General features: G+C 43.3%; 1 protein-coding gene across 4 annotated transcripts in view; it reads right to left on the reverse strand.

Annotated features, from left to right (window-relative positions):
• Positions 1-6,164: 6,164 nt before the first annotated feature.
• LOC126249521 (uncharacterized) overlaps positions 6,165-25,895 on the reverse strand; it is a 343,459-nt gene continuing 323,728 nt past the window's right edge. For all 4 annotated transcript variants that reach the window (XM_049951175.1, XM_049951174.1, XM_049951179.1 and 1 more), the window contains 2 exons: positions 15,672-16,172; positions 6,165-7,485 (listed from right to left, as the gene is read on the reverse strand). In XM_049951175.1, the coding sequence (XP_049807132.1) occupies positions 7,267-7,485; positions 15,672-16,172 (720 nt within the window). In that variant the 3' untranslated portion in view covers positions 6,165-7,266. The remainder of the gene's footprint in view (positions 7,486-15,671; positions 16,173-25,895) is intronic.

Below are 25,895 nucleotides of genomic sequence, written 5' to 3' on the forward strand. Positions count from 1 at the left end.
AGACACCAACACACCAATAGCCTGTACCTCCTGTCAGCTTGAGTCTGTATGTACATCAATTAATAGCATAACTATTATGTCTGTCTATATCAATTAATAAGACAAACAGTATATAAACAGTATATTTTTGAAACGTAATCAGTGTATTACTCCAACATTTACTTAGTTATAACATGTAACAAATCTTAATAGCCCCTGCTCCGAAAACTCTGCTCTCCTTCAATTACTCCTTTCGCCCTTTTTATGTGACTCTCCCACTTTTCTTTCTCTCTCTCTCTCTCTCTCTCTCTCTCTCTCTCTATCTCTCTCCCTCTTCCTCCCTCCCCCCACCCATCCCCCCATTCATACTTCCCACGAATTAATTTAATTATTTGCGTGGTTCCTTTGATATGTGCCGGATGAACAATAACTTGCCTAACTCACAAAACTCAATAGATTCACCCAAATATAACCAACAGTTTCAACTCCACGTCAAAGTGATATTGCGTACACATGTTTACGTTATTAATAGTATATCTGTCTGTCTATCTTTAACTCAGTATAAATGTATTACTTCAGCATTTACTTGCTTGCAACACGTAATAGATGTTAGTTTATCAAATCCACAACTGTAGCATATCCAAAACTTACCTGTTTTTCTCTCAATCCTTTCGTGTTCCATATCTGAAGTCCAGCCAAAATTGTTATTTATGTATAATTTTCCCACTGTTGGTAACATGATTATCGTATTTGAGTTTCACAACATGTCACCTGGTTACAGACAAGAGTGCGAAATTTAAGCTAGAGCAACATGACAGAACAAGATTTGTATACCACTTGAAATATTTACACTCATTCATTCATTCATTCCCGTATCCAATCAGCATTTCCTGAAGGTAGCAACTCCGATGGCCTTGTTGTTTCCCTCGATCAAGTCCTGTGTAGTGCAGGGTTGTTCAAGTTCAGGACAAATTAGCAGGTGCGCCGGGTCTTGTGTTGTTCCGCACTCGCAGGATATATCTCCATCAGCTGGAAGAATGCCCCATTTTCGCATGTTGGTCTTGCAAAGAGGAACGCCCACCATAAGACGATTGAGCGATATCCAAATAGGGTAGGGCAAGTCGTTTCCTGGAGATAGCTCTTCCTTTACAGGGATATCAGGTGGTGGCTTGCTCTTCCACTTGGCAATGCGGTTAAACTCTGGTGTTCCCTCTAGTGGTTGAGTCCTGGCGATGCAGCTCTTTCTCGACTTCAGTCGATGGACTACAGCCTGATGATCGTGCGGTGGATGTCGGGGATCATAAGCTTGCTTAGCCCTCTCCACATCAGCAGCAACAGCCCTTCTAATAGTGAGGGGAGCTATTCCAACAATCGGGTAGATTTTATCGACTGGAGTTGGTTTCATACATCCCGACAAGATTCGGACGTTCTCATTGCTTGCAATATCAACCTGTTTGGTGTGAGTGGATACACTCCACAATGGTGGAGCATACTCTGCAGCGGACACACACAAAGCAAGAGCCGAAATTCACAGGACGGGAAGACTTGCTCCCCAGGTGGTGGATGTGAACTTCCTCAAGATGTTACTCCGTGAACTAACTTTCAGCCTGGTGTTATGGCAATGTTTCTTGAAGGACAGAGTTCGGTCACGGGTAACACCCAGATATACTGTTGTTGAACAACGCTTTGCCTTGACGTATAATGTGCAGTTCCCGCCGAGCTTCTCTATTCTTCAAGTGAAATGCGCAGACCTGAGTCTTGTTGGGATTTGGCTTTAGATGATTGGCATTGCAGTAAGAGCCAAGTGTATCTCGCGCAGAAGTCAACTTTTCCTCTACTTCTTCAAACGTCTTACCTTGAGCAACCACAGCAGTATCGTCAGCATAGATGGAAAGCCTGGAATTTTCCGTTATAGGCTGGTCATTAGTGTGAACATTGAAGAGCACAGCGGTGAGCACACTGATTTGAGGTAAGCCATTCTTTTGTACGCGCCATCTGCTTTTCTTACAATGGAGAGAGGGAATCTTCTGTTCTGCTGGAGAGTACCAATAAGGGATGTTAGTTGGTAATCCTTAGTGAGTTGGTAAATTTTCCGCAGCAGCTTCCTGTGGTGGATAGTGTCGTATGCAGCTGTTAGGTTGACAAAGGCAACTCCTGTTATCTTACCCTGTTCGAAACGATGTTCGATGTATTGAGTGAGGCTCAGTATCTGACTGCAGCACGACTTTCCAGGTCGGAAGCCAGACATGAACTTTTCTTCGAGGATGCCTCTAATTCGGAATATTTACTGTATTACGTATGCATCAACTAAACCAAAGATCTCTACAATGCTTTAAAACTTACTCTGAAACAATAGTGTTGTTTTGCTATATGTCCTTTATACTTAGAAATAATCTTTGTGTTATTGTTATATATTCTTTGCACCTAGTAGTTTCCAGACACCATCTTTGTTTACAAAGTATGAAAGTTTGCATGTGATCTATTGTTTTGGTTGGCAGGAGAGCCAACAGCGTGTTACTAGAGGAGGCCGAAAGGAACGCGTTTTAGCTCACGCAGGCTGGCGTGAAGTCTGAAACAGGAAAAGGAAATTAGAATTTAGAAAAACGGACGTAGCTGGTGGAATACTTAACTTTAATGCGTTAATGAAGAACGTCGGTCTTGACGGTACATGATTAATAATACCAATAGTAACTGATAATGGAGCCTTGCTAGGTCGTAGCAAACGACGTAGCTGAAGGCTAGGTTAAACTATCGTCAGTGAACCATCGTTAGCAAAGTCGGTTGTACAACTGGGCGAGTGCTAGGAAGTCTCTCTAGACCTGCCGTGTGGCGGCGCTCGGTCTGCAATCACTGATAGTGGCGACACGCGGGTCCGACGTATACTAACGGACCGCGGCCGATTTAAAGGCTATCACCTAGCAAGTGTGGTGTCTGGCGGTTACACCACATCTATTACGACAGATAAAGGAGCCTGTGACCATTGGAGGTATTGTATTTTAGTTGTTTTCTTTTCACATTTACGTATACTATTTAGTCAAAAAACTTGCCAAAACTATGTGCTGAAATAGTGTTTTGTTTCTGCATTACTCAGTATCACAGGTTACGCCAAAGTCGTAACACCTCACACACATATCGTACCAACATATATAAATCCACTTGATAATGGAGCCTTTAAAACGCGCTGTTGATATAAGTAAACAGTGACTAGTGACAGTAAACTTTTTTTTTTCGATAACTGATGTTACCAACTTTTACGCTAGTCCATCATGCTTGATCTTACGTACTTCAAAGTCCAAAAAAAGTTACGCTTCTCGCTCACCATTGAGATACTTTTCCATGGAAATAACAGTTCCATAGCATCAGTTTTTTATTTTTTATACTTTTGTTTGCTGTTAGCTTCAGGTTCGCTAACCCTAGGTACAATCATGATTCCGTAGGGAATCACAAACATTTTTCCATGAAGGCATTGAAAGTTTTGTCTCACAGTTGGATAAATGTATTAACAATTACAGTGATTGTTTTTGTGAGAATACATATTTTACTTACTTTTTTCCCTGTATCTCGTTTTCATTTGACTGCCTCTTACAAATAAACAATTCAGAGCATAAAAGTGAACAGTGGTGGAATAAGTGGTTGTAATCTTGTACGATCTTTCACGAAAAGTAAAGGGGAATTTTAGCTACATACAGGGTGTTTAAAAACGGTGTCATATGCCTATAGGAGACAGCATTGGTCAAAGCTAGAGGAAAAGTTCCCATAATCACGTGTCAGGATCCAGTACCATTTGAGATATGGGCCAATCTGTCCTTTCATTCTTGTCTGCGTAAACATAGACACTATAGGGAGTGCTGCATGTGGTTACCAAGCATACTGACATAGCCTTCAGACTTCTACGTAGTGAATCATGCAGTCTTCTGGATAGACCTGGATACATTCAAATTGCGTCACATGCACTGGTCACGGGCTCTTGCAACTTCTGCATATTGCCAGTGAGTTGGGCATACACCAATGCATTTAAATGTCATCGTAGCCAGAAATGCAATGGGTTCACGTCCGATGCACGGGGAGGCAATGCTACCAGATCTCATCGAACATGAAACGTTGCGATGAGGTACTGTCGCAGTATCCGCGAAGGGATGCTGCCTCGCTGTACATAAACCACAGTAGCTGTTTTTTCGCAAGGGTGACGTTCTCCAACAGCGCAAATAATTCACAGTGCAGAAACCGATGACACACAGCAGCTGTTAATATTTTCGGTAAAGTGTATGGTCCTATGAGTCTGTCACCGGCAATCTTTTACGAACGTTAATTGTGACGCATCTCCATGATAGCTCGAGGATTTGCATCTGCCCACACGTGCGGATTGCGGTAATTTACTATGCCATCTCTTGTTAATTCTGCCTCATCCGTAAATGGTACACATTGATCCTCACGAGTAAAATGGCCCGTATTTCAGAGGGTATTGACTTTCGGACTTCTAGTTCTGATCAGTATTACGTCCTGTAGGAGTATGTGAAACTTTTTGAAACACCCAACGAGGCCACTTTCCACATACAATGTTGCAGTGCCTGTGTTATTCTGAATTACGGTGCAAAGTTCCTTCGGATATACATGCGTGTCCGAAGGAACTTTGCATTGTAATTCGGAATAAAACAGGCATTGCAATATCGTGTTTATCCACCGACACCGGACAAGTGATTTTCAAGTAAACTTTCTCCCCTGCACAGGAATATGCAAAGTGGATGTACGAGTACAGGTTGTAGACACATGATTAACGGCATATGGAAGCTTGGGTCTCGCCGTGAGTCGTGCTAGGATAGCCAAATGGTAAGGCGACCTCACGCGATAACCGAGAATTCCGGGTTGGAGTCCCGGCCCGGCACAAATTTTCACTGTCGTCATTCCATTATATAACTGACGGTAGCCCATATTCGCAACTGTGAATACATTTCATGACTTTCCACATAGATGAAATCATCTACGTGGTGTCCCTGCATGGACGTATTTCATTCAGTCGATGCAGATGTGTTTGGTTTCCCAGATACATTTAATGGTGGAATGTGTGTTTCAAAAGCGATCATGTACGTCGTAGAACAATTAAATTTAATAAACTACAGCCTTAGCAAGTCTGTTACCTTTCACATAGTAAAATAAATTGCGACTGCATGCCTCCGAGAAGCCATTGTCAACAACGATTGAGAGAGAAAAATATATACAGTCTTGTTTCCAATACTGAACATACAAGCACTTACATGACAATTTACATTGAATTTACCTATCGGTACTGCACAAAATGTTATGAAACATCAGATCTGTTATCCGAAACGAATGTTAAATCCTGTCTCGCTAAGCCGAAGTAGTATTAAGGACAGGGGAAAAATCTTTGCAATCTCTAGTAATGAAGTTCGAGTTTAGGTAGTGTGTGACTCAAATTTTGCCAATGAACACTGATGCATTATCGAAACTTTGTCGATTTCAGCATCGGGACGGAATGCTTCTCTTTACATAAATATACGCCATAACTCACTAAGTGCCAGCCGATGGGTACATTTTATTGCACCTTATGTTAAGTTTTATTCTCATTCCTTTAACTGATTAGATTAGGAATAACGGAACTGCGTCAACCGTTATTATACCTGAAAATCGCGGAAAATGGACATCGTGAGGGCATCGGTTTTGACTGTCAGTGAACTCACTCACATAAAGAGCGTGCACTTTGTTTGTACATCTTCTTCTTTTCAGTCTTGGGGACTTATTGAATCCATTTGATGAGGAAATCCTTTGTAACTGTAGTTGTTGTGTCATAAATGTAATCTATACTTCTGCTTACATGTGTTTCGCTTATCTACGTTCTAAGAATATAAACGTTGCATTTGGATCTTGTATTGAGGGACTGATGTTATGGAACAGAACAACCCATTTCAGAAACATATGCAAATACAAATTTAATTCGGAGGAGGGCACATCTTTGAACGAGATCAGAGGAAACAAACATTGATACAAATTTCATTTCGGCTGAAATTTCCAACTTGATAATATGTAGTTGTATAATATTTACATTTAATTGTTGAATATTTAAAGAGGCAAACTTATTTCTACATCACTTTATTTATGTCTAAAATGTACAAAAATAGCTAAAAATTACATTTGTAAATTGATAAAAATTTAAGAAACACAAACCATTTATTCCTGTTTTTCCCGAGATTATATTTCCGTACAGCCATAAATCTTGAATAACGATCAATTTTATTTCTGTTGCATTTCTGACTTCCTACTCGCGGGTTCTTTTTCCAATGTTGTGTCACGTGTTTGTCTTTTTAGCGGAGTTCATCAGAAATTCCGCAACAGAAAAAAAATGAATGAAGCAACTCACCGATTTTAGAATTCACTGCACTTTCCAACAAATAATATAATAACAATAATGAAAATGAAATATCTTTCTCAATGTTGTACACAAATTCGACAGTACAGTAAGATACTTCAGACATACGTAGTATCCAAAGAACAATATCTTGCTACCGAAAAAGGCATTTATATCTCTTTCCAACTGAGCAACATATTTTACTTTACATGAAAAAAAATCATATAAAAAGCACGAAATACGGTGTATTAAAACTTGTCTGAAGTATAGAAAAGTTGCTTAATTATCTATCAACATTTGCAAAAGATATGCATTCGTATGTTTTGTGCGTTTGAAAGACAAAAATTAGAGCACTGACGTAAGGCACTTGCCACTGTAGACACTCTCTCTAACACAGTTTACTGGGATGTACTTTTTTATTCCATTGCTTCTTAACAAGCCTGTGTTGTATATTACACGACAAATATCCGCAGACTCCTGAATAATAAAGATATGGCATTTTTATTAGAAATCCAATAAATTATGCAATAAATTAAACAGAGTTCCATGTTTAAGGACAAATATCAATTATTCGGTCGGTGAAAGCTGTATCTTCCACCAGAACGGTGACTGGCAGAAATATGTAGACTAGGTTCTGGAACAGCTGGATGTGACGATCCCTGAATGCAGGTAGTAGTAGAAGCTATACGCCAGTTGGCATTACAAACGCGGCTGCGTTGAACTATCTGGCGCTTGAAAAAAGGTGTGTGTGTACGAAAGCGGCAACCGAGCGCCGAGATCGCACACTGAGCTGGTGTGTGGTACATGTTAACCGAAGGCGACTGCAGTCCGTCTGCTGCGTACGTCCCTCTCCGATGAGCACCATCTTCAGTTTCTTCTCATGCGAGGCTGTTTTTGTGAATAAACTTGCGTGTGCAGTATCAGAATTAGCTCTTGTTGTAGGATGAGAAGAATGCGAGTGCTTTCATCAACTGGTAGCTCTTCGATATGGGAATGTTGCTATCGTACAGCTTCGACGATGCTCTGCAATCGACGTAGAACCACCAGTTGCATTTGAGGATATTCTGGTCGAACAGTGTCGACTCTGGACAGAGGAAGCTCTTCATGATGAGGCCATCGTCCGTGAAAGCGCACACGTGGAACACCTGCAAAAAAAAAAAAAAAATAAAATAAAATAAAAAAAAAATACTCAGCTTCATCTTGCACTGATACAACAGTCTATGCATTTTGTCACACTGTGAGTCTGTAAACTGAGTGTAGTCAAATTTTCCCCTTTGCTCCATGAATCATTTGTACGATCAAGCAAGAAAGAAGAAAAGAGTCGCGTGGCATTATTGGTGGGAGACTTTTAGGGGTAGGAATGGTTTTCTTCCTTCACGCATTTCGGCACTTTTGATTTTTGAAGGGTGACGTTTGTTTTTTGTATGTGTTTCTGCAGAGTATAGGTGGTTTCAGTGTGTGCATGTTGTGAAGAAAAGAGGAAGGGAAGGAAACTCTGTGCCGGCACACAGACTAGTACTACCGGATACCACCAAGGGGGTAGTCGAGCTTAACGTCTCCAGCCGCTGTACGAGTCACCGTTAACAGTGCCACATAGCCTCGCACCGAGAAGTTCAGAATTTAATCCGGAATACTGGCGGGAATCTTCGCACAGCCATCTATGTTCCCCTTGCCATTGTAATACTGGCGGTGCATATTTCTTCCATAACCATAATTCGAACTGGCTGCCTCCGAGTCGGGCGCAACAAGATTTCCCTGCGTAAGCGATTTCAATTACGAAGGCGCATCTGTGCATGATAATGCGTTCAGATATAAAAAGCGTAATTACGATTCAAAATCAAAATATCGTATACTTTTTCAAGTGCTTATGTAACCAAACGTTCGAAATTTTCATTGTTAATTCAGAGACAGTGAGAAATTCTTCGATCTGAGATGATGTTGATATAAACGAAACTTTGTTGTGTTTGTACGTGACGCGCAGTAAGAACTCATTTTGAACTTGGCTTTGACACAACCTCGTGGTTGTGGTTTTTTAATGTTGTTGTGTTTTGTTTGCCTCGTCGATACGGATAAACTGGAAATTAATGCCGACATAATACTCTTTGTTTTGCACAGGCAATGCTCAACGGAATTTCGTCCAAAGTTAGTGAAGGTTAACAAGAAATACGATCCATAGATATCAATAAATATGACACTGAACTGGAGAGAGCCGTACGCATCCACGTGAACGAAGTCTGCGGATATTTGTCGTGTAATATACAACACAGGCTTGTTAAGAAGCAAGGGAATAAAAAGTACATCCCAGTAAAGTGTGTTACAGAGAGTGTCTGCAGTGGCAAGTGCCTTACGTCAGAGCTCTAATTTTTGTCTTTCCACGTAAACACCGAGCAAGTATACGATATGATGTTAGACTACCGACAGTCAAAGGCGTCGGAATAGCTGACGCTGCCGTGGAAGCCGACGACGTGATTTATTCTTCCAAAACAAACAACATACGTAAACTGTCAGCAGACCTATAAGAATATTTGCTGACGATGCACTTGTGTACGGGAAAGAATCGTCGTTCGACTGTCGTAAGAAATTACAGAAAGACTTGGCCAAAATGACAGCTCTCTTTAAATGTGTGGAAATGTAAGATAATGAGTATAGCAAACAGGAAGTACGGTGTAATATGCGATGAACAAAATAATAATTTCATACTAGTATGCATCGCATAACGGAAATTCAGTTATTAAATATATCTTCTTGTTGTTTAGCTCTTGTATGCAATTTTCTGTAGTTTAGATTCAAAGATGATCGTCAATGAGCTGCAATTAGCTGTCAGTAAAGATATTTTTGCGATCTTTACCTTTGTATCCATACATTTTAACGTAACAGATCGCTTGTCTCCGCAGTTGACAGTGTCGAACCAGTAACTGGCGAATACCACGCAAATCTTTTGGATTAACTGTTTTCCACAATTCTTTCTCATGGAGAACTGAATTATCTGCGAAATTTGTAAAATGACATATAGCATCATCCACTAAATCAGTGATCTGTGTAGCATCGGTAGTAGTGGCCCTACCACCACTTCTTACTACATTCAAGAGATTACTTCTGTGTCTGTGTCTCCAATCAGATTAAAGTACTGTGGTCTGTCCGTCAGTTCTCAGAGCAGTAGTCATTGTGAATTCATATCCCGTATTTTCTTGTGTGGGTAAGGATGCGTTACCGAATTAAATTCCAGAGGTAGCCCCTCCCATTGAGAGAAAGGGTATGACTGCATTAGATTCCTGATATGAACGTGAAAAAAAAAAAAAAAAAAAGAAAACGCCCAGACACGCTCTACTTGCCTCACTCTGTGCTGTCCGAATATGAGAAGGTGACAACATGGCATGGTATGTAAGACTTCAACGCACTTCCGGAAGGCGCGACGTTTCCAATGCCTACGAGGCAATCCTATTTTAAGTTTTCTGTAGTTTTGCTCAGTCGCCTCAAGTGCATGTTAATATGATTCCCTCGACGAGGCCAAGAGTACTATATTCCCTGATTTGTCCTGAATGTCCACTCCAGTACGGTGGTACGTGATTTGTTCACCCACCGAAGTACAAAATAATTCCACACTGAAACGAGTCATTATAATACAGCAAATCTTAATTTTAAATTTAGGGCAATGAAATAAAAAAAAGGGACTCCGTCTTCAGGTCACGAGTGGCCTACCGGGACCATCCGACCGCCGTGTCATCTTGAGTGGAGGATGCGGATAGGAGGGGCGTGGGGTCAGCACACCTCTCTCCCGGTCGTTATGATGGTTGGTTGGTTGGTTGGTTGTTTGGGGAAGGAGACCAGACAGCGAGGTCATCGGTCTCATCGGATTAGGGAAGGACGGGGAAGGAAGTCGGCCGTGCCCTTTGAAAGGAACCATCCCGGCATTTGCCTGGAGCGATTTAGGGAAATCACGGAAAACCTAAATCAGGATGGCGGGACGCGGGATTGAACCGTCGTCCTCCCGAATGCGAGTCCAGTGTCTAACCACTGCGCCACCTCGCTCGGTTTATGATGGTATTCTTGACCGAAGCCGCTACTATTCGGTCGAGTAGCTCCTCAATTGACAGTTGTAATATCACAAATTGAGTCCACCTTGATGCAAAACCGTGTTATTTGTTTATTTCTTTATTATCCCAAACTAGTTTCGGCGACAAATATCACCATCATCAGTGTTTTTTTTTTTTTAATCCAAAACATTCAGAAAATGGTATGGTTGTACAAACACAGTAAAACATAATTACATTTTTAGAAATTGTCTTTTGAAATATAGTTTTATATTGATACTTTTATACTACCTTATTTATTGTATGCTACAACATGTTTTAAGCTATTATTGGCGCTGTTTGTGACATATTTTCTGTGCTCTTTTTCTGTTGCCGTCTTTTTATACTTAGCGAACATCATGTCATCTGCAACCATGTGAGCGGCTGTTAGTAAACAAATACTTGGGGTTGTGGTAGTGTTTGTGGAAACCAGTTATTTTGGTGTGTATTTAGCCGTTGCTTAGCTATTCTTGTACTCACGTTCGTTGGATAGTGTGTGGCTGCTTTTTACACAGAAAAACAAAACTTTTGCACTTTGTTTCTGATTCATAATCTTACGCCATCTTGTTGTTCGCGTGTATCGCGTGTCGTCTTCGGTGTTTTTCCGTAATTTGAATTACTGTCTCCTACTTGGAAGCGATTCGTCGTATGCTCTCACACAGACTGAAGTGGCAAAATTCATGGATACCTCCTTATATCGTCTCGGACCTCCTTTTGCCTGGCGTAGTGCAACAACTAGACGTGGCATGGACTCAACAAATCGTCGGAAGTCCCCTGCAGAAATATTGAGCCATGCTGCCTCTATAGACGTCCATAATTGCGCAAGAGTTGTCAATGTATGATTTTGTGCACGAACTGGTGGCCAAATCACTCACTCCAGCTGTCCAGAATGTTCTTCAAACGAGTCGGGAACAGTTGTGGTCTGGCTACATGGTACAATGTCACGCATAAAAGTACCATCGTCGTTTGGAGACATGAAGTCCACGAGTGGCTGCAAATAATCTCCAAGTAATCGAACATAACCGTATAGATTTAATGATAGGTCCAGTTGGACCAGAGAAACCAGTCCACTCTATGTAAACACAATCCACACCATTACGAAGCCACCACCAATTTGCACAGTGCCTTGTTAACAACTTAGTTCGCCACGCGGTGTAACAGAGAGGTCTGAGGAGCCTTGCCACTGTTCGCGCGGCTCCCCCAGTCGGAGATTCGAGTCCTCCCTCGGGCACGGATGTGTGTGTTTTGTCCTTAGCGTAAGTTAGTTTAAGGTAGATCAAGTAGTGAGTAAGCCTAGAGACCGATGACCTCAGCAGTTTGGTCCCATAGGAACTTACCACAACTTAGGTCCTCGCCATCGTAGGGTCTGTGCCACGCTCGAACCCTACAATCAGTTCTTACCAACTGAAATCGGGACTTATCTGACCCGGACACGGTTTTCCAGTTGTCTAACGTCCAACCGGTATGGTCATCCGCCCAGGAGAGGCGGTGCAGGCGATGTCGTGCTGTTAGCAAAGGCACTCGCGTCGCTCATCTGCTGCCGCAGCTCACTGATGCCAAACTTGCCCGCACTGTCCTAACACATACGTTCATTGCATATTCCACATTGATTTCTGCGGTTATTTCACGCTTGTCTCTTAGCAGTGACAACTCTACGCAAAGGCCGCTGCTCTCGGTCGTTTAGTGAAGGCTGTCGGCCACTGCGCTGTCCCTGATTAGAGGAAATGCCTGAAATTTGGAGTTCTCGGCACGCTCTTGGCACTGTGGATCGTGGGATATTGAATTACTTAATGATTTCCAAAATGGAATGTCCCATGCGTCTAGCTCCAACTGCCATTCGGCGTTCAGAGCCTGTTAATTCACGTCGTGCGGCCAGAAACAGGTCGAAAACCTTTTCACACGAATCACATGGGTACAGATGACAGCTCCACCAATGCACTGCCTTTTTATACCTTGTGTACGCGATACTATCGCCATCTGTATATGTGAATATCGCTATCCCATGACTTTTGTCACCTCAGTCTATTTGTTCCTTATTCACTGTTATTACTGCCCTCGAAGTCTGGCATCTCGAAACTTCATGATGACGCACTAACAATGGGCCAACAAAGACGTAAGGAGCTGACGAAGGTAGTATGGCATACAAAATAAGGCAGCGATATACAAAGTGCTTTTGTGAACTTCATGTACGTGAGAATCAAGAAATTAGATGTTAGCAGAATGATGAGGCCTTCGCTTGTGCAATCTACAGAGGGCACGAAGTACATTGATTTGCTGCGAATTATTACGCACAGCATGAGCAACGTGACAAACTTTCATGGTCCGAATCATTCTCGGATTCCATCTACAACGTGGGACACACCAGCCATATATGAGTATGCAAAAGCCTGGTGTTCGTGAATTTGTAGTCTTAAGACAGTGGTAGAGGACAGTAGATAAACAATGTGTTGGCGGTACTTAAAAATAAAAAAAATATCTTGGTAACAACATTTTAATGCATACTGAGAAAAAATGGAAACGGGGATTATTTTCAAACGGAATGGGTATCGCTCTACTTCCTCCATACAGTGTAAAACAATTTCAAATGCGAAGAGGCACCACTCGTATAAGCAAGGGATCAGATTAAGACTGAACAATCAACCTCTTGTCAAATTCTGTGCAAGCTTTCGAGCAGACAAAGTACGTAAAAGAAGGTACTTAACCTGCAGGGCAAAATCTGAAGAAACAAAGTGCATTGCGAAACTACAAGGAACATAAAAAGTCACTCGAATAAATAACACAAAAAAATCTGTAACAGAAAAGAGAAAATTAAATTACAACACAATGGTTAAAACATAAGCTCTTTATACATCTGTGACCATGATAATATGTTACAGATCACAAATAAAAATAATTTAAACAACAAACAAAGATAATTCTCAGAGAAATGTAGGACAAAAATGCTAAATAGGATCTTGGATGATAACAAAATTACAGAAGAAAAATCAGGAAACTGAGATTACAGTCTTACAGTCACCTACACAGAATCATCGACAAAAGCAGTCTCACCAAGAAAATTCTAACTTAATCTTAGCGATGTAAGATGTAAATGTTGTACGACATTGCTGACTGGAATAATCCATGAGGCGGGTTCGGCGGCCTGTCCGAAACGGTGTTCTTCCTGTGCGAACATTGGCCCCATTCCTTGTGGATATGTGACAGCTGTGTCGTATGTGGGCATACAGAGTGCAGGTGAGTGTAATGGGTGCGTGTGTATTGTAGTGTTATGTATGTGATCTATGATGATGATGAGGATGATGATGAGATTGGGGAGGATGAAACCTGGTGCCGGCAAGTAGTCTACTCCTCTCGTATAGCAGCCGAACTGAAAGTCCCCATCCGACGGACTGATCACCATTAACAGTGCCACATGCCCTCACTTCTTAAGACAGTACAGAGAGATTTGAAATGTAATCCACGATACTTGGGCAGAGACGGGTGATCAGGAATGTTGCATCACCACCTGTGCTCGCCTTACCAGCCAAATACTGGCACTGAAATTGTGGTGTCACCGCCAGACACCACACTTGCTAGGTGGTAGCTTAAATCGGCCGCGGTCTATTAGTACATGTCGGACCCGCGTGTCGCCACTGTCAGGATCGCAGACCGAGCGCCACCAGAAGGCAGGTCTCGAGAGACGTACTAGCACTCACCCCAGTTGTACGACGACGTTGCTAGCGACTACACTGACGAAGCCTTTCTCTCATTTGCCGAGAGACAGTTAGAATAGCCTTCAGCTAAGTCCATGGCTACGACCTAGCAAGGCGCCATTAGTTACTTCATGAATCTAAAGAGTCTCACTTGTATCATCGAGAATGCTGTATACCAAAGGACGATATAAAAGTTAAGTGTTCTAGTAGCTACGTTCTTTTCTTTATCACATTCATTACGAATCCTGTTCCAGACTTCGCGCCAGTCGGCGTGTGTGTACGCGTGCCCATTCGGCTACCCGTCTCTGTGGACTGGCTGCCTTGTCAGTCCACTACAGAAATTTCACCCACCAGCAGGATTCGAACTGGCGTATTCCAGAGTCGAGTGGCACCACAAACGCCTGCGTTAGCGACCTCACACACAGCGGTGGGTACCTTATTTACATTGATGGAAAAATCGCAACACCAAAAAAATAATTCATGTAGCGTAATGAAATTTCGGGAATACATTTATCTAGGTAAGATATTTAAGTGATTGACATTGAAAGATCACAGGTTAATGTAAGCGCGAGATAAGTCATAGCAAATGTGAAATGCTGGTACATTAATAACCGGTGTTACTGCCAGAATGTTGAATTCAGGCATGCAAATGTGCATGCAGTGTGCTGTACAGGTGCCGGATGTCATTTTGTGGGATGGAGTTGCACGTCTGTTGCACTTGGTCGGTCAGTACAGGGACAGTTAATGCTGGTTGTGGATGACGCTGGAGCTGTCTTCCGATGAAGTTCCATATGCGCTCTATTGGAGACATATCTGGTGATATAACAGGCCACTCTGCAGAGCATGTTGGGTTACAACACTGGTATGTGGGTGGGGGTTGCCCTGGAATGCCGTCCACGAATGGCAGCAAAACAGGTCGAATCATCAGAGTGTCGCACAAATTTGCAGTCAGTTTGCGTGGGATAACCACGAGAGTGTTCCTGCTGTCCTGCGAAATTGCACTGCAGACCACAGCTCCAGCTTGTCGTTGCCCTATTACACGACCTCGTTCAGTCTCAGGGAGATGTTGACAATGGCGGCTTTGCTGAATCTCACCGAGTCCAATCTAAAAGGTGACTAGCGCTCACGACCATTACAGCGTGTATTTAAGGTATGCTCGTAGTGGCACTTCTAGAGTCAGTCATGTGTGATTGGCGCAAAATCTGAACAGACGTCATCTTTCAGATGTAGAAACACGCCTACCAACTTCCCCGTTTATGTCGCACAACTCCTTCTCGGTGTTGCGATTTTTCTTCCGTCCGTGGACGAAAAAACTATAACTGGCCTCCAGAAGTTCACGAAGACCTAACAGGAATGGGCATTCGTGAAGAAAATTTAGAATCTTAAATGACGAACACAGATATAGAATGAGTCCTTCCCGTCAAAGAACGTACAAAGAAAAACAGTGAACAAATGAAGGAACGATGGGAGGAAAAGAGGATTAAAATGGGAAATAAGTTCAAACACGCTCCTCAGTCGGGCAAAATGAATTTAAAAAGTACGTACGAGACGAAAAAGGAAAATATTTCTTACCATACACCCCAAATCCTCGTCTGCGTACAGGCCAGGGAAATGTTTCTGGTCGCCGCAGTAAAAGGAGGTATCGGGCAACTCCACCCTGGAGGCGAAATTATCGTCGAAGTTCTTTTCGTAGCCGACTGGGTAGTATTCCTTGGGCGCGTTCATGACCTTGCTGAGCCCAGCGAGCGAGTACTTCTTGGGCGGGTCCGCGGGCGGCGGCCTGCGGGTGGTGGTGGTGGTGGTGGTGGTCGTAGTGGTGGAGCTGGTCGTGCTGGTGGCCATGGCCGCCTGCAACAGCTGCTGCTGGCGGATGGCGATGGCGGCGGCCACCGTCTCCGTGCTGAGGTTGGTGGCTTGCGCGATGGCGCGCACCAGCGCCGGCTGCGGCGGCGTCACCAGCTGCTGCAGGGACACGCCCTGAGCCGACGCCGCCGTCGGCTGCTGCGACGCCAGAGTGCGCAGCGACAGCGTGTTGCTCGAGATGCCGTTGTCCGACACCAGGTCCTTCCGCACCTGCAGGCAATGCGAACACCTTACAGACGTGCCACCCTCCAGTTGCTATCTGTATCTTTATATAGACTCGTCAATCCTCTGTACAGCGATTCACGGAGAGAATATTAGAGATTTTCTGCCTATTCTACATGCAGACTCGACACTTAATATCAGTCGACAGATGCAAATAATGTGTGCAGTCAATACCTACCGTACAGCGCTGCCGACACCGGACCCACTCCCGAAATCACAAACCGCCTTACCGATAGATGGCTTAAATGTCGTACACTGTCTGGTGAGCTCTGTAACGTGAAGCTTCCGAACCCACTCGAGTCGAGAACTTACTGCTCTGCAATTCGCCCAACTGTCTTGTACCCTGCACAATGTTGGGATGCAACATAAGAATCAGAGAAACGGCTTGTTGTAATGGAAATAAAAATGCTTCAGTGGACATTTGGCCTGAAACTTCGCGATCGTACGACTAACGATGATATTCGCATGGGGAGTGTACTGGCATCTGTCACTTACAAGATGGCAGACGACGGTATGAATACGTACACTACATTAATATGTGGTGGGTCCCCAATTCACCTTCGTGACGGCTTAAACTCTGCTGGCGTCACTTTCAGCGAGATTTCTCAGTGCCCGAGTAGGAATGGAAGCCCATTTTTCCTCAAGAGCCGAACCAGAGAAGGTAGTGATGTTGGACGCTGGGGTCTGCAGCGAAATTGACGTTCTAACTCACTCCAGAGATGTTCCATTGGGTTCATTTCGGAATTTCGGGCAGGTAATTACATTTGAGGAATGTTATTGTCTACAAACCGTTGCCTCACAGATGTTGTTTTATGACAGGGTGCACTGTCATGTTGATACAAACAATCATCGTCTCCTAACTGTACATCGACGTAGGCTGTACACAATGCTGTAAAATGTGTTCACATCGTCCCACCATTAGCGTTTTCTTCAGCGTGGAGACCAAGCCATAACTTTGAAAAACATCCCTATACTTGAAACTTCCTGGCAGATTAAAACTGTGTGCCCGACCGAGACTCGAACTCGGGACCTTTGCCTTTCGCGGGCAAGTGCTCTACCAACTAAGCTACCGAAGCACGACTCACGCCCGGTACTCACTTGCCCGCGAAAGGCAAAGGTCCCGAGTTCGAGTCTCGGTCGGGCACACAGTTTTAATCTGCCAGGAAGTTTCATGTCAGCGCACACTCCGCTGCAGAGTGAAAATCTCATTCTGGAAACGTCCCCCAGGCTGTGGCTAAGCCATGTCTCCGCAATATCCTTTCTTTCAGGAGTGCTAGTTCTGCAAGTTTCGCAGGAGAGCTTCTGTAAAGTTTGGAAGGTAGGAGACGAGGTACTGGCGGAAGTAAAGCTGTGAGTACCGGGCGTGAGTCGTGCTTCGGTAGCTCAGTTGGTAGAGCACTTGCCCGCGAAAGGCAAAGGTCCCGAGTTCGAGTCTCGGTCGGGCACACAGTTTTAATCTGCCAGGAAGTTTCATGTCAGCGCACACTCCGCTGCAGAGTGAAAATCTCATTCTGGATCCCTATACTTAACACCACGTCTTCCGTGCTATACACATGATGGTGGGTAACGTCCTCCAAACCCTTCTATCTGATATAGCGTGATTCATCACTCCCCATTACTCGTTTCTATTAGTTCTCTGTTCAGTGGCGACTCTCTGTACACCACCTCAAGCGTTGCGCAGAATTGACTACAGAAATATGTGGCTTATGAAGAGCTGCTCGACCATCGTGCGGCGTCCTTTTTAACACCATACACATAGTCATTGTGCTAGCTGGACTTCTGGTAGCATTTTTGAATTCGCGAGTGATTCGTTTCGCTGATTTCGTGAGATTTTTTATAACCACCTTTCGCAATGGTCGACGGTCCTTGTCCGTCAGTACACGTCTTGGTTCAGTTGTGGTTGTTCCTTCGTGTTTCCATTTAACAGTCTCATCACCGACAGTCGACCTGGGCAGCTTTAGACTGATTCAAACGTCCCTGACGGATTTGTTACTCAGGAGACATCCAATAACTTGTCCCTCTTCGAAATCACTGAGCTCTAATGATCGAATCATTCTGCTATTACAGTTTCTCTACTGACAACAAAATGGCTGCTCCCCACGTTCTCTTACAATGGCGGGTCCGCCTCTAGTGCCATCTAGTGGTCAAATTTGCAATACGTAGGTGTGTCCGGATGCCTTTGATCAAATAATGCACTTCTAACAGATCAAAATATAATAGCAACATGTGGGTTATCGTTAAAAGCCGATGATAAGCGACCTATTTGGAGAGGGAGGTAAAGCTGGCTAGATAACCTCCATATAGACCTCAAGAAAACAAATCTCTACATCTACATCTACATACATACTCCGCAATCCACCATACGGTGTGTGGCGGAGGTTACCTCGTACCATAACTAGCATCTTCTCTCCCTGTTCGACTCCCAAACAGAACGAGGGAAAAATGACTGCCTATATGCCTCTGTACGAGCCCTAATCTCTCTTATCTTATCTTTGTGGTCTTTCCGCGAAATGTAAGTTGGCGGCAGTAAAATTGTACTACAGTCAGCCTCAAATGCTGGTTGTCTAAATTTCCTCAGTAGCGATTCACGAAAAGAATGCCTCCTTTCGTCTAGAGACTCTCATCCGAGTTCCTGAAGCATTTCCGTAACACTCGCGTGATGATCAAACCTACCAGTAACAAATCTAGCAGCCCGCCTCTGAATTGCTTCTATGTCCTCCCTCAATCCGATCTGACAGGGATCCCAAACGCTCGAGCAGCTCAAGAATAGGTCGTATTAGTGTTTTATAACCGGTCTCCTTTACAGATGAACCATATCTTCCCAAAATTCTACCAATGAACCGAAGACGACTATCCGCCTTCCCCACAACTGCCATTACATGCTTGTCCCACTTCATATCGCTCTGCAATGTTACGCCCAAATATTTAATCGACGTGACTGTGTCAAGCGCTACACTACTAATGGAGTATTCAAACATTACAGGATTCTTTTTCCTATTCATCTGCATTAATTTACATTTATCTATATTTAGAGTTAGCTGCCGTTCTTTACACCAATCACAAATCCTGTCGGAGTCATCTTGTATCCTCCTACAATCACTCAACGACGACACCTTACCGTACACCACAGCATCATCAGCAAACAGCCGCACATTGCTATCCACCCTATCCAAAACATCATTTATGTTGATAGAAAACACCAGCGGACCTACCACACTTCCCTGGGGCACTCCAGATGATACCCTCACCTCCGACGAACACTCACCATCGAGGAAAACGTACTGGGTTCTATTACTTAAGAAGTCTTCGAGCCACTCACATACTTGGGAACCAATCCCATATGCTCGTACCTCGTACCTTAGTTAGGAGTCTGCAGTGGGGCACCGAGTCAAACGCTTTCCGGAAGTCAAGGAATATGGCATCCGTCTGATACCCTTCATCCATGGTTTGCAACATATCATGTGAAAAAAGGGCGAGTTGCGTTTCGCAGGAGCGATGCTTTCTAAAGCCGTGCTGATGCATGGTTAGCAACTTCTCTTTCTCAAGGAAATTCATTATATTCGAACTGAGAATATGTTCGAGAATCCTGCAACAAACCGATGTTAAGGATATTGGTCTGTAATTTTGAGGATCCGTCCTTCTACCCTTCTTATATACAGGCGTAACCTGCGATTTTTTCCAGTCGCTCGGGACTTTACGTGGGGCAAGAGATCTTCACCTTGATCAAGTACAAGATAGCACTAAGTGGTGAAAGAGATACAAGAGGGCGAACTCCTCTTTACTGCGAGACAAACTTTGAGGAGAAGGACAAAGATATGACTCTGTAAGTGCCATAATCTCTCTTATCTTTTACTCAGGATCCCTACGTGACATGTACGACCGTGACAGCAAAAGTGTGGCTTAGTTTTTTGAATTCACTTTCTTTAAATTTATCCAACAAGGTTTGGCGAGAACAACGTCGCGTCGCCTTTCTTCCAACCGTTACCTTTGAAAGGGCACAGCCGATTTCTTTCGTCATCCTTCCCTAATCCGAACTTATGCACCGTCTCTATTTATCTCGTCATCGACGAGATGTTACACACTAATCTTCCTTCTTCTAAAGATTCCCATGTACACTGATGAGCCAAAACGTTATGAACACCTGCATAATAGCTTGTTTGCCCGTCTTTGGAACGAAATACATAACTGATTCTGCGTTACAGGGATCCGACAGTTTGTTGATTGTTTTGTGGAAGTAAGTAAGTAGTGGGGTTACAGGGGTGCGGCCGCACTCTCCATTGTTCCCATGTATCCAAGATGGAGGCGATAACGTCATAAAAGATGGCGACATGTAGACTTGACAACAATGCACGATGTCATCGAAGATACGGAGTGACCGAGAAGTTCTAGGCACTGCAGTCTGGAACTGCGCAACTGCTACGGTCGCAGGTTCGAATCCTGCCTCGGGCATGGATGTGTGTGATGTCCTTAGGTTACTTAGGTTTAAGTAATTCTAAGTTCTAGGGGACTGATGACCTCAGAAGTTAAGTCCCATAGTGCTCAGAGCCATTTGAACCGAGGAGGTATAAAAACTACATAGAGTGGCTATCTGTGACGTAATAGCGCTCCCAGCGGCAGCAAAAAGCAACACCGGGCGCCATTTTTTGAAACGTCTACATGTCAGTATATTTACATTTGGTGTATAGTACTGGCGTTAGAAAATCACTGTTTTCCGGTTGTAATTTGTTTTAAAAGTCTTATTGACCGATCGCGAATCATGCCCAGTGTATGTGCAGCGTACAATTGCGCTAATAGAAGTGATAAAACAAATGGAATATCATATTTCAGGTGAGTACCTAAATGCGTGTTGTACTTAGCGTCTTGTGCATCATTTTCGTGTTTAAGCTGTATACAAAATGTAAATAAGCTACTGTATACACGTCTCTTTAGATTTCCTCTGAAAAAGAAAGAGCTGTTAAGTCGGTGGGTAGCCAATATGAGGCGAGATAAGTGGCAGCCAACTCAATATAGCTACATATGCTCGTTTCACTCTGAAGATAGATACATGTATAGTACAAACGAGAAAAGGGGACGTCTGGCAAACGCATTGCCGACAATATTTTCGTTTCCTGACCATCTGCAGAAAACAACTATAGTATAGAGACAACCAAGGAAACGGCTTGTCAGTGAAGAATCAGCTTCCTTATCAAATGAACCAGGTAAAATAGTTTTCCTGTTATTTATTTGCTATATGGGTTATGTGTAAATTTTACTATTAATCAATGTATGTTTAAAGAAAAATAAAGCTTAATAATAATACTTCATTTTTGTAGGTGAAAGAATGAATCAGAATGATCATACATATCATTCTTATTGTTTGCCTAGCCCCAAAAAATTGAAACAGAATTATGAGGCACTACAGAAAAGGACCGAGAAGCTGAGGTTCAAATGGTTCAAATGGCTCTGAGCACTATGGGACTCAACTGCTGAGGTCATTAGTCCCCTAGAACTTAGAACTAGTTAAACCTAACTAACCTAAGGACATGACAAACATCCATGCCCGAGGCAGGATTCGAACCTGCGACCGTAGCGGTCTTGCGGTTCCAGACTGCAGCGCCTTTAACCGCACGGCCACTTCGGCCGGCTAGAAGCTGAGGAAGCAAGCGAAACATGCAAGGCAAAGTGTTTCAAGAAAGAAGAAACAAATTGTGACATATAAAACAGTGGTTGTGGGTCTAAATAAGAGACTTCAAGACTGTGCTTCTGAAGTGATATGATGTGACAAAAATAATGATATTCTGAAACCCTTTTTGCAATGCAAAACAAGTGTTCAATTCCTGAATATCCTAAAGAAATAAGACAGTTTGCCCTTACACTCAATTTTTACTCCTCCAAAGCTTATAATTATTTGAGGAAGTTTGTTAAATTACCCCATCTTCGAACACTCCGCAGGTGGGCAACTACAGTAAATGGCAGTCCTGGATTTACAGAAGAAAGCTTAAAAAAATTAGCAGATGAGGTTCAACGTAGTTCAGGACCTATTTTAGCTGCACTTATGTTCGATGAGGTGGCTCTTAAAAAAGACTTAATATAGGATGGTAATAAGGTCTGGGGTTATGTTGACTTAGGGCAAGGTTGTGAGGAAAGTGATGATAGCCAAATAGCAAAAGAGGCACTAGGATTAATAGGAGTTGGAAAATTCCTGTTGGCTATTGTTTTCTTAATGGTTTAACAGCAAGTGTGAAACTTAATTTACTGCAGGAGTAACTCCGTAAATTGGAGGAAACTGATGGAAAACAGTTTTCATTGCAACAAAATGCATCAAAAATAGCTTTTATACTGCTCCAAAGGGTGCATTCAAATTGTTAACAGTGGCAGAAAGGGTTCTCAGGGACAGTCAAACCTTAATATGGAAAAAGAACTTCCTTCTGTAGTTGTGTGTGGAATTGTTCAGAATGTTGGATGACAGGCCGAATTTATTTACTCGATTTTGACCATCTAATGGTGCCAGCTGAATTTGGAGAAGAGTCACATTACCCTTTTCTAGTCAGGATGCTGTTAAAATAGTATTTTAATTGTAGGTTACACCATTTGTGCAAAAACCAGGCCAATGGAAGAAAGAGGGAAACATATTCGGCAAATATATACAAACCTATATTGTTTAAGGGACAATGAAAGGTCCTGTGCTGTCAATTGATCGTTTTTGGACCTACTGAACTATTTAAAATTGTTTTTGACCTAATCTATATGGCATTGCAGCGAAATGAACTGCAACATTTCGAAATAAACTTTTCAATTAATCGATGTCACAAGTGTGTTTCATTTCTTTTAGCCTTCATCAGTATATGTCTTACAGTAGAGACATCAGATTGTCAGTGCAGATTGGCTTTTTTTTACGCCATGCTTAGTAAACAATAACAACATTCAGTATTAGCAGACGACGTGTAGGCTGCACCTTGACGTTACAAGACATGGCGGCTCAGTTTTCAAGTTGCTTCAAAGATGGCGGTGCCATAGCCAGTCTATGTTGTTTATATAGGTCGTTGATTTGAACCATTTGTCATCCAAGATGGCGGCTGTGACGTCATCCAAGATGGTGGATTTAGGCGGGAAGATAGGTCAGGTGGGCTAGCTCCACTAACCTAACCACCCTTCCCCAGAAAATGGCGGGAAGTTCAAATTGCATCAGGACAATGTAACACAACTAAGAAAATGGCGGGAAAATAGTTCACTTGGGATATCTCCACTAACCTAAGTCATCCGACAGCCACCTCATCCTAGGGATTAGCGCGATGTTTGAATTTTGGCGGTAAATAAAGGGCACATGGGCTATCTCTACTGACCTAGGAAAATGGCAGGAAAGAAAGGTCACTTGGGTTACCTCCACTAGCCTATGTCATCCAACTGCCACCTTATCCTAGGAAATGGTCGGAAAAGGACTCGTCCTGTGCTAGACATAAGCTACTATTTAGGGTGCTGTCGTCTGTTCCGTGATGTAATCCAAAATGGCGGCCACGATGTCGGCTAATGTCGCAAGTACCATTATATAATATGGCGGATTTTGGCGGGAAAGAGTGTGTTCACCACTAGGTTTGGACCTAGTTCACAGTACCACCAACAAAGCGTGCTGTCGTCCATTCCATTACGTGATCCAAGATGGCGGTCATGATGTCAGCTGATGATGCAAGCACCGTTATCCAAGATGGTGGGAAACTGTGTTCGCCATGAGGTCTGTATCTAGTACACAGTACTGCCACCAGAGACCACTGTCATCTGTCCCGTGACGTAACCCAAGATAAATGTCTGGAGGGGGAAATGACAGCCTGCACTGGGTTGATGGAGAGAGGATGGAGTTTACTTTATCTATTTTGGAACAATTTATTTAGGGATGGATTTGAGATAGTATATATATCACACTGATAGAAAAAAACATGTTCTGACATGCTTGGGGTCACGCCACACTACAAACAACTTCTAAATTACCGAAATAATTTCAGTACTGACATGCGAACTCCTCCTAAATAATGCAGTACACTGATGTGCAGACACGAAATCAACTCTTAAACTGTCCAAATAACACATAGCACAGCCTACAGATCTGCTCGCAAAATAATGCAATAGACACACAAACAACGTACACAGACACCGCCCACTGCCCCCTGTCCATTGGACCGCACAGGAGGCTATCGCACATTCTCCCAGACGTCAGAATGCACCAGCATCCCCTGCGAGGTGTCACACAGGTGCCTGTTTGTGTCCTGCAAGCATGAGGTGGCGAGATCCCTTTCATAATTGATACCTGAGAAATTCCGCTTGAAATACATGTTTATCTACACACCATTGGTGACGCGACTGGATGGGAGCAAAGACCTATTTGCAGAGCACGCCGCCGCCACCGTGAGCAACCGCCGGATGCAAGCCAGCGCAAGCTACCACTCTGGTGAAAGTGGCTTCTGTTTTCAGGTATAAAGTTAAAGTTCTCTGAGTGTTATACTGACATCACAGAATTCCAATGCACACTCACGCCAGTCCCACATGCGAGACTCCTCTGGGCAGCATGTGTGTTTTACCATTGCTGATGCGATATCTGGGGATACTGACGGCACCAAATAGCACAGGGTGCGTTGTTCCTAGCGCGACATGCGAGACACGTCTAACCGTACTTAACTGCTCAGCGTGGCTGACAACAAACCATTGCAAGCACATCTAGCAAGGTTCTCAATCTTATACTGATGTCACAAGGCTATGTAAAATAAGAACCAAGTCGACCTCTCGGAAATTGTATAGTGTCCCAGAAATAGTTAACACTCGCTTTCTTGATGTCTCAGCTTGTATGCGCGGAAATTCTTGCCCTAACTGAACTTGTTTACGAAAATAGCGCAGAATAGCCTCAAATGCATTCTTCCTCACGGTCCTAACGTAGCACCCTGTCCATCATGTGTTACCTTTCCTGCTTTCAACATACGCAAACGTTCTCCCTGCTATGTAGAGACTCCTATATCCCAGCACGAAGGGTGTCATGTGAATTAATCGAGCATTATGATTGAATTATTGATGCCACTGGTGTCGAAACACTGTCCGCCTTTTCTTTCTTTTTGCAGATGAGACTTTCAGCGAGAAAAAAAGTACTTTACACAAATCGCCATATTGCACCGACAATTAAACCCTGCAAAGTGCCTCTACATATCATCAAATACAGAAATACTCTAACACTGCTGTCCCACTGAGGACAGGAATTGAATATTAGAGCGTGAAACCGATCTCCAACCCACCAAAATATCACTGTGTACCATGTCGATATAGTATACATACAATTCCTATCCTGCGCCATACAAAATCATCCCTTTTACTTAATTTGTACATATACTGCAAAGACAGACAGCATTGTATATACCCCTAGCAGCACTAGATATTTCCCTGCAAGGTCGGCAGTCATCCACCACCGATGGGTGACCAGAGTGCCCTCAGCAGATAGAAAACACTCCCAGAACTGTTCGACAAATCTGGGCTCGCTTTCCCTCGGCACAAACGCGTTACTGTTTCTGGTCCAGACCTGTTTGCTCGCTAACTTTTCTACAACCATCTCCAGACTCGGGGATTACAAGAACACATGTATTTTCGCATGGTTTGCCATAATATTATACCATTTTTGCGCTACTTCTCGATATGAAGCACACGCAAGTTTTAGAACACAGAAGGAGAGGTTACGTTATTATCGTATGGATAGAACTG

Source organism: Schistocerca nitens, chromosome 3 (genome assembly GCF_023898315.1).
Source record: "Schistocerca nitens isolate TAMUIC-IGC-003100 chromosome 3, iqSchNite1.1, whole genome shotgun sequence".
Lineage (NCBI taxonomy): Eukaryota > Metazoa > Arthropoda > Insecta > Orthoptera > Acrididae > Schistocerca > Schistocerca nitens.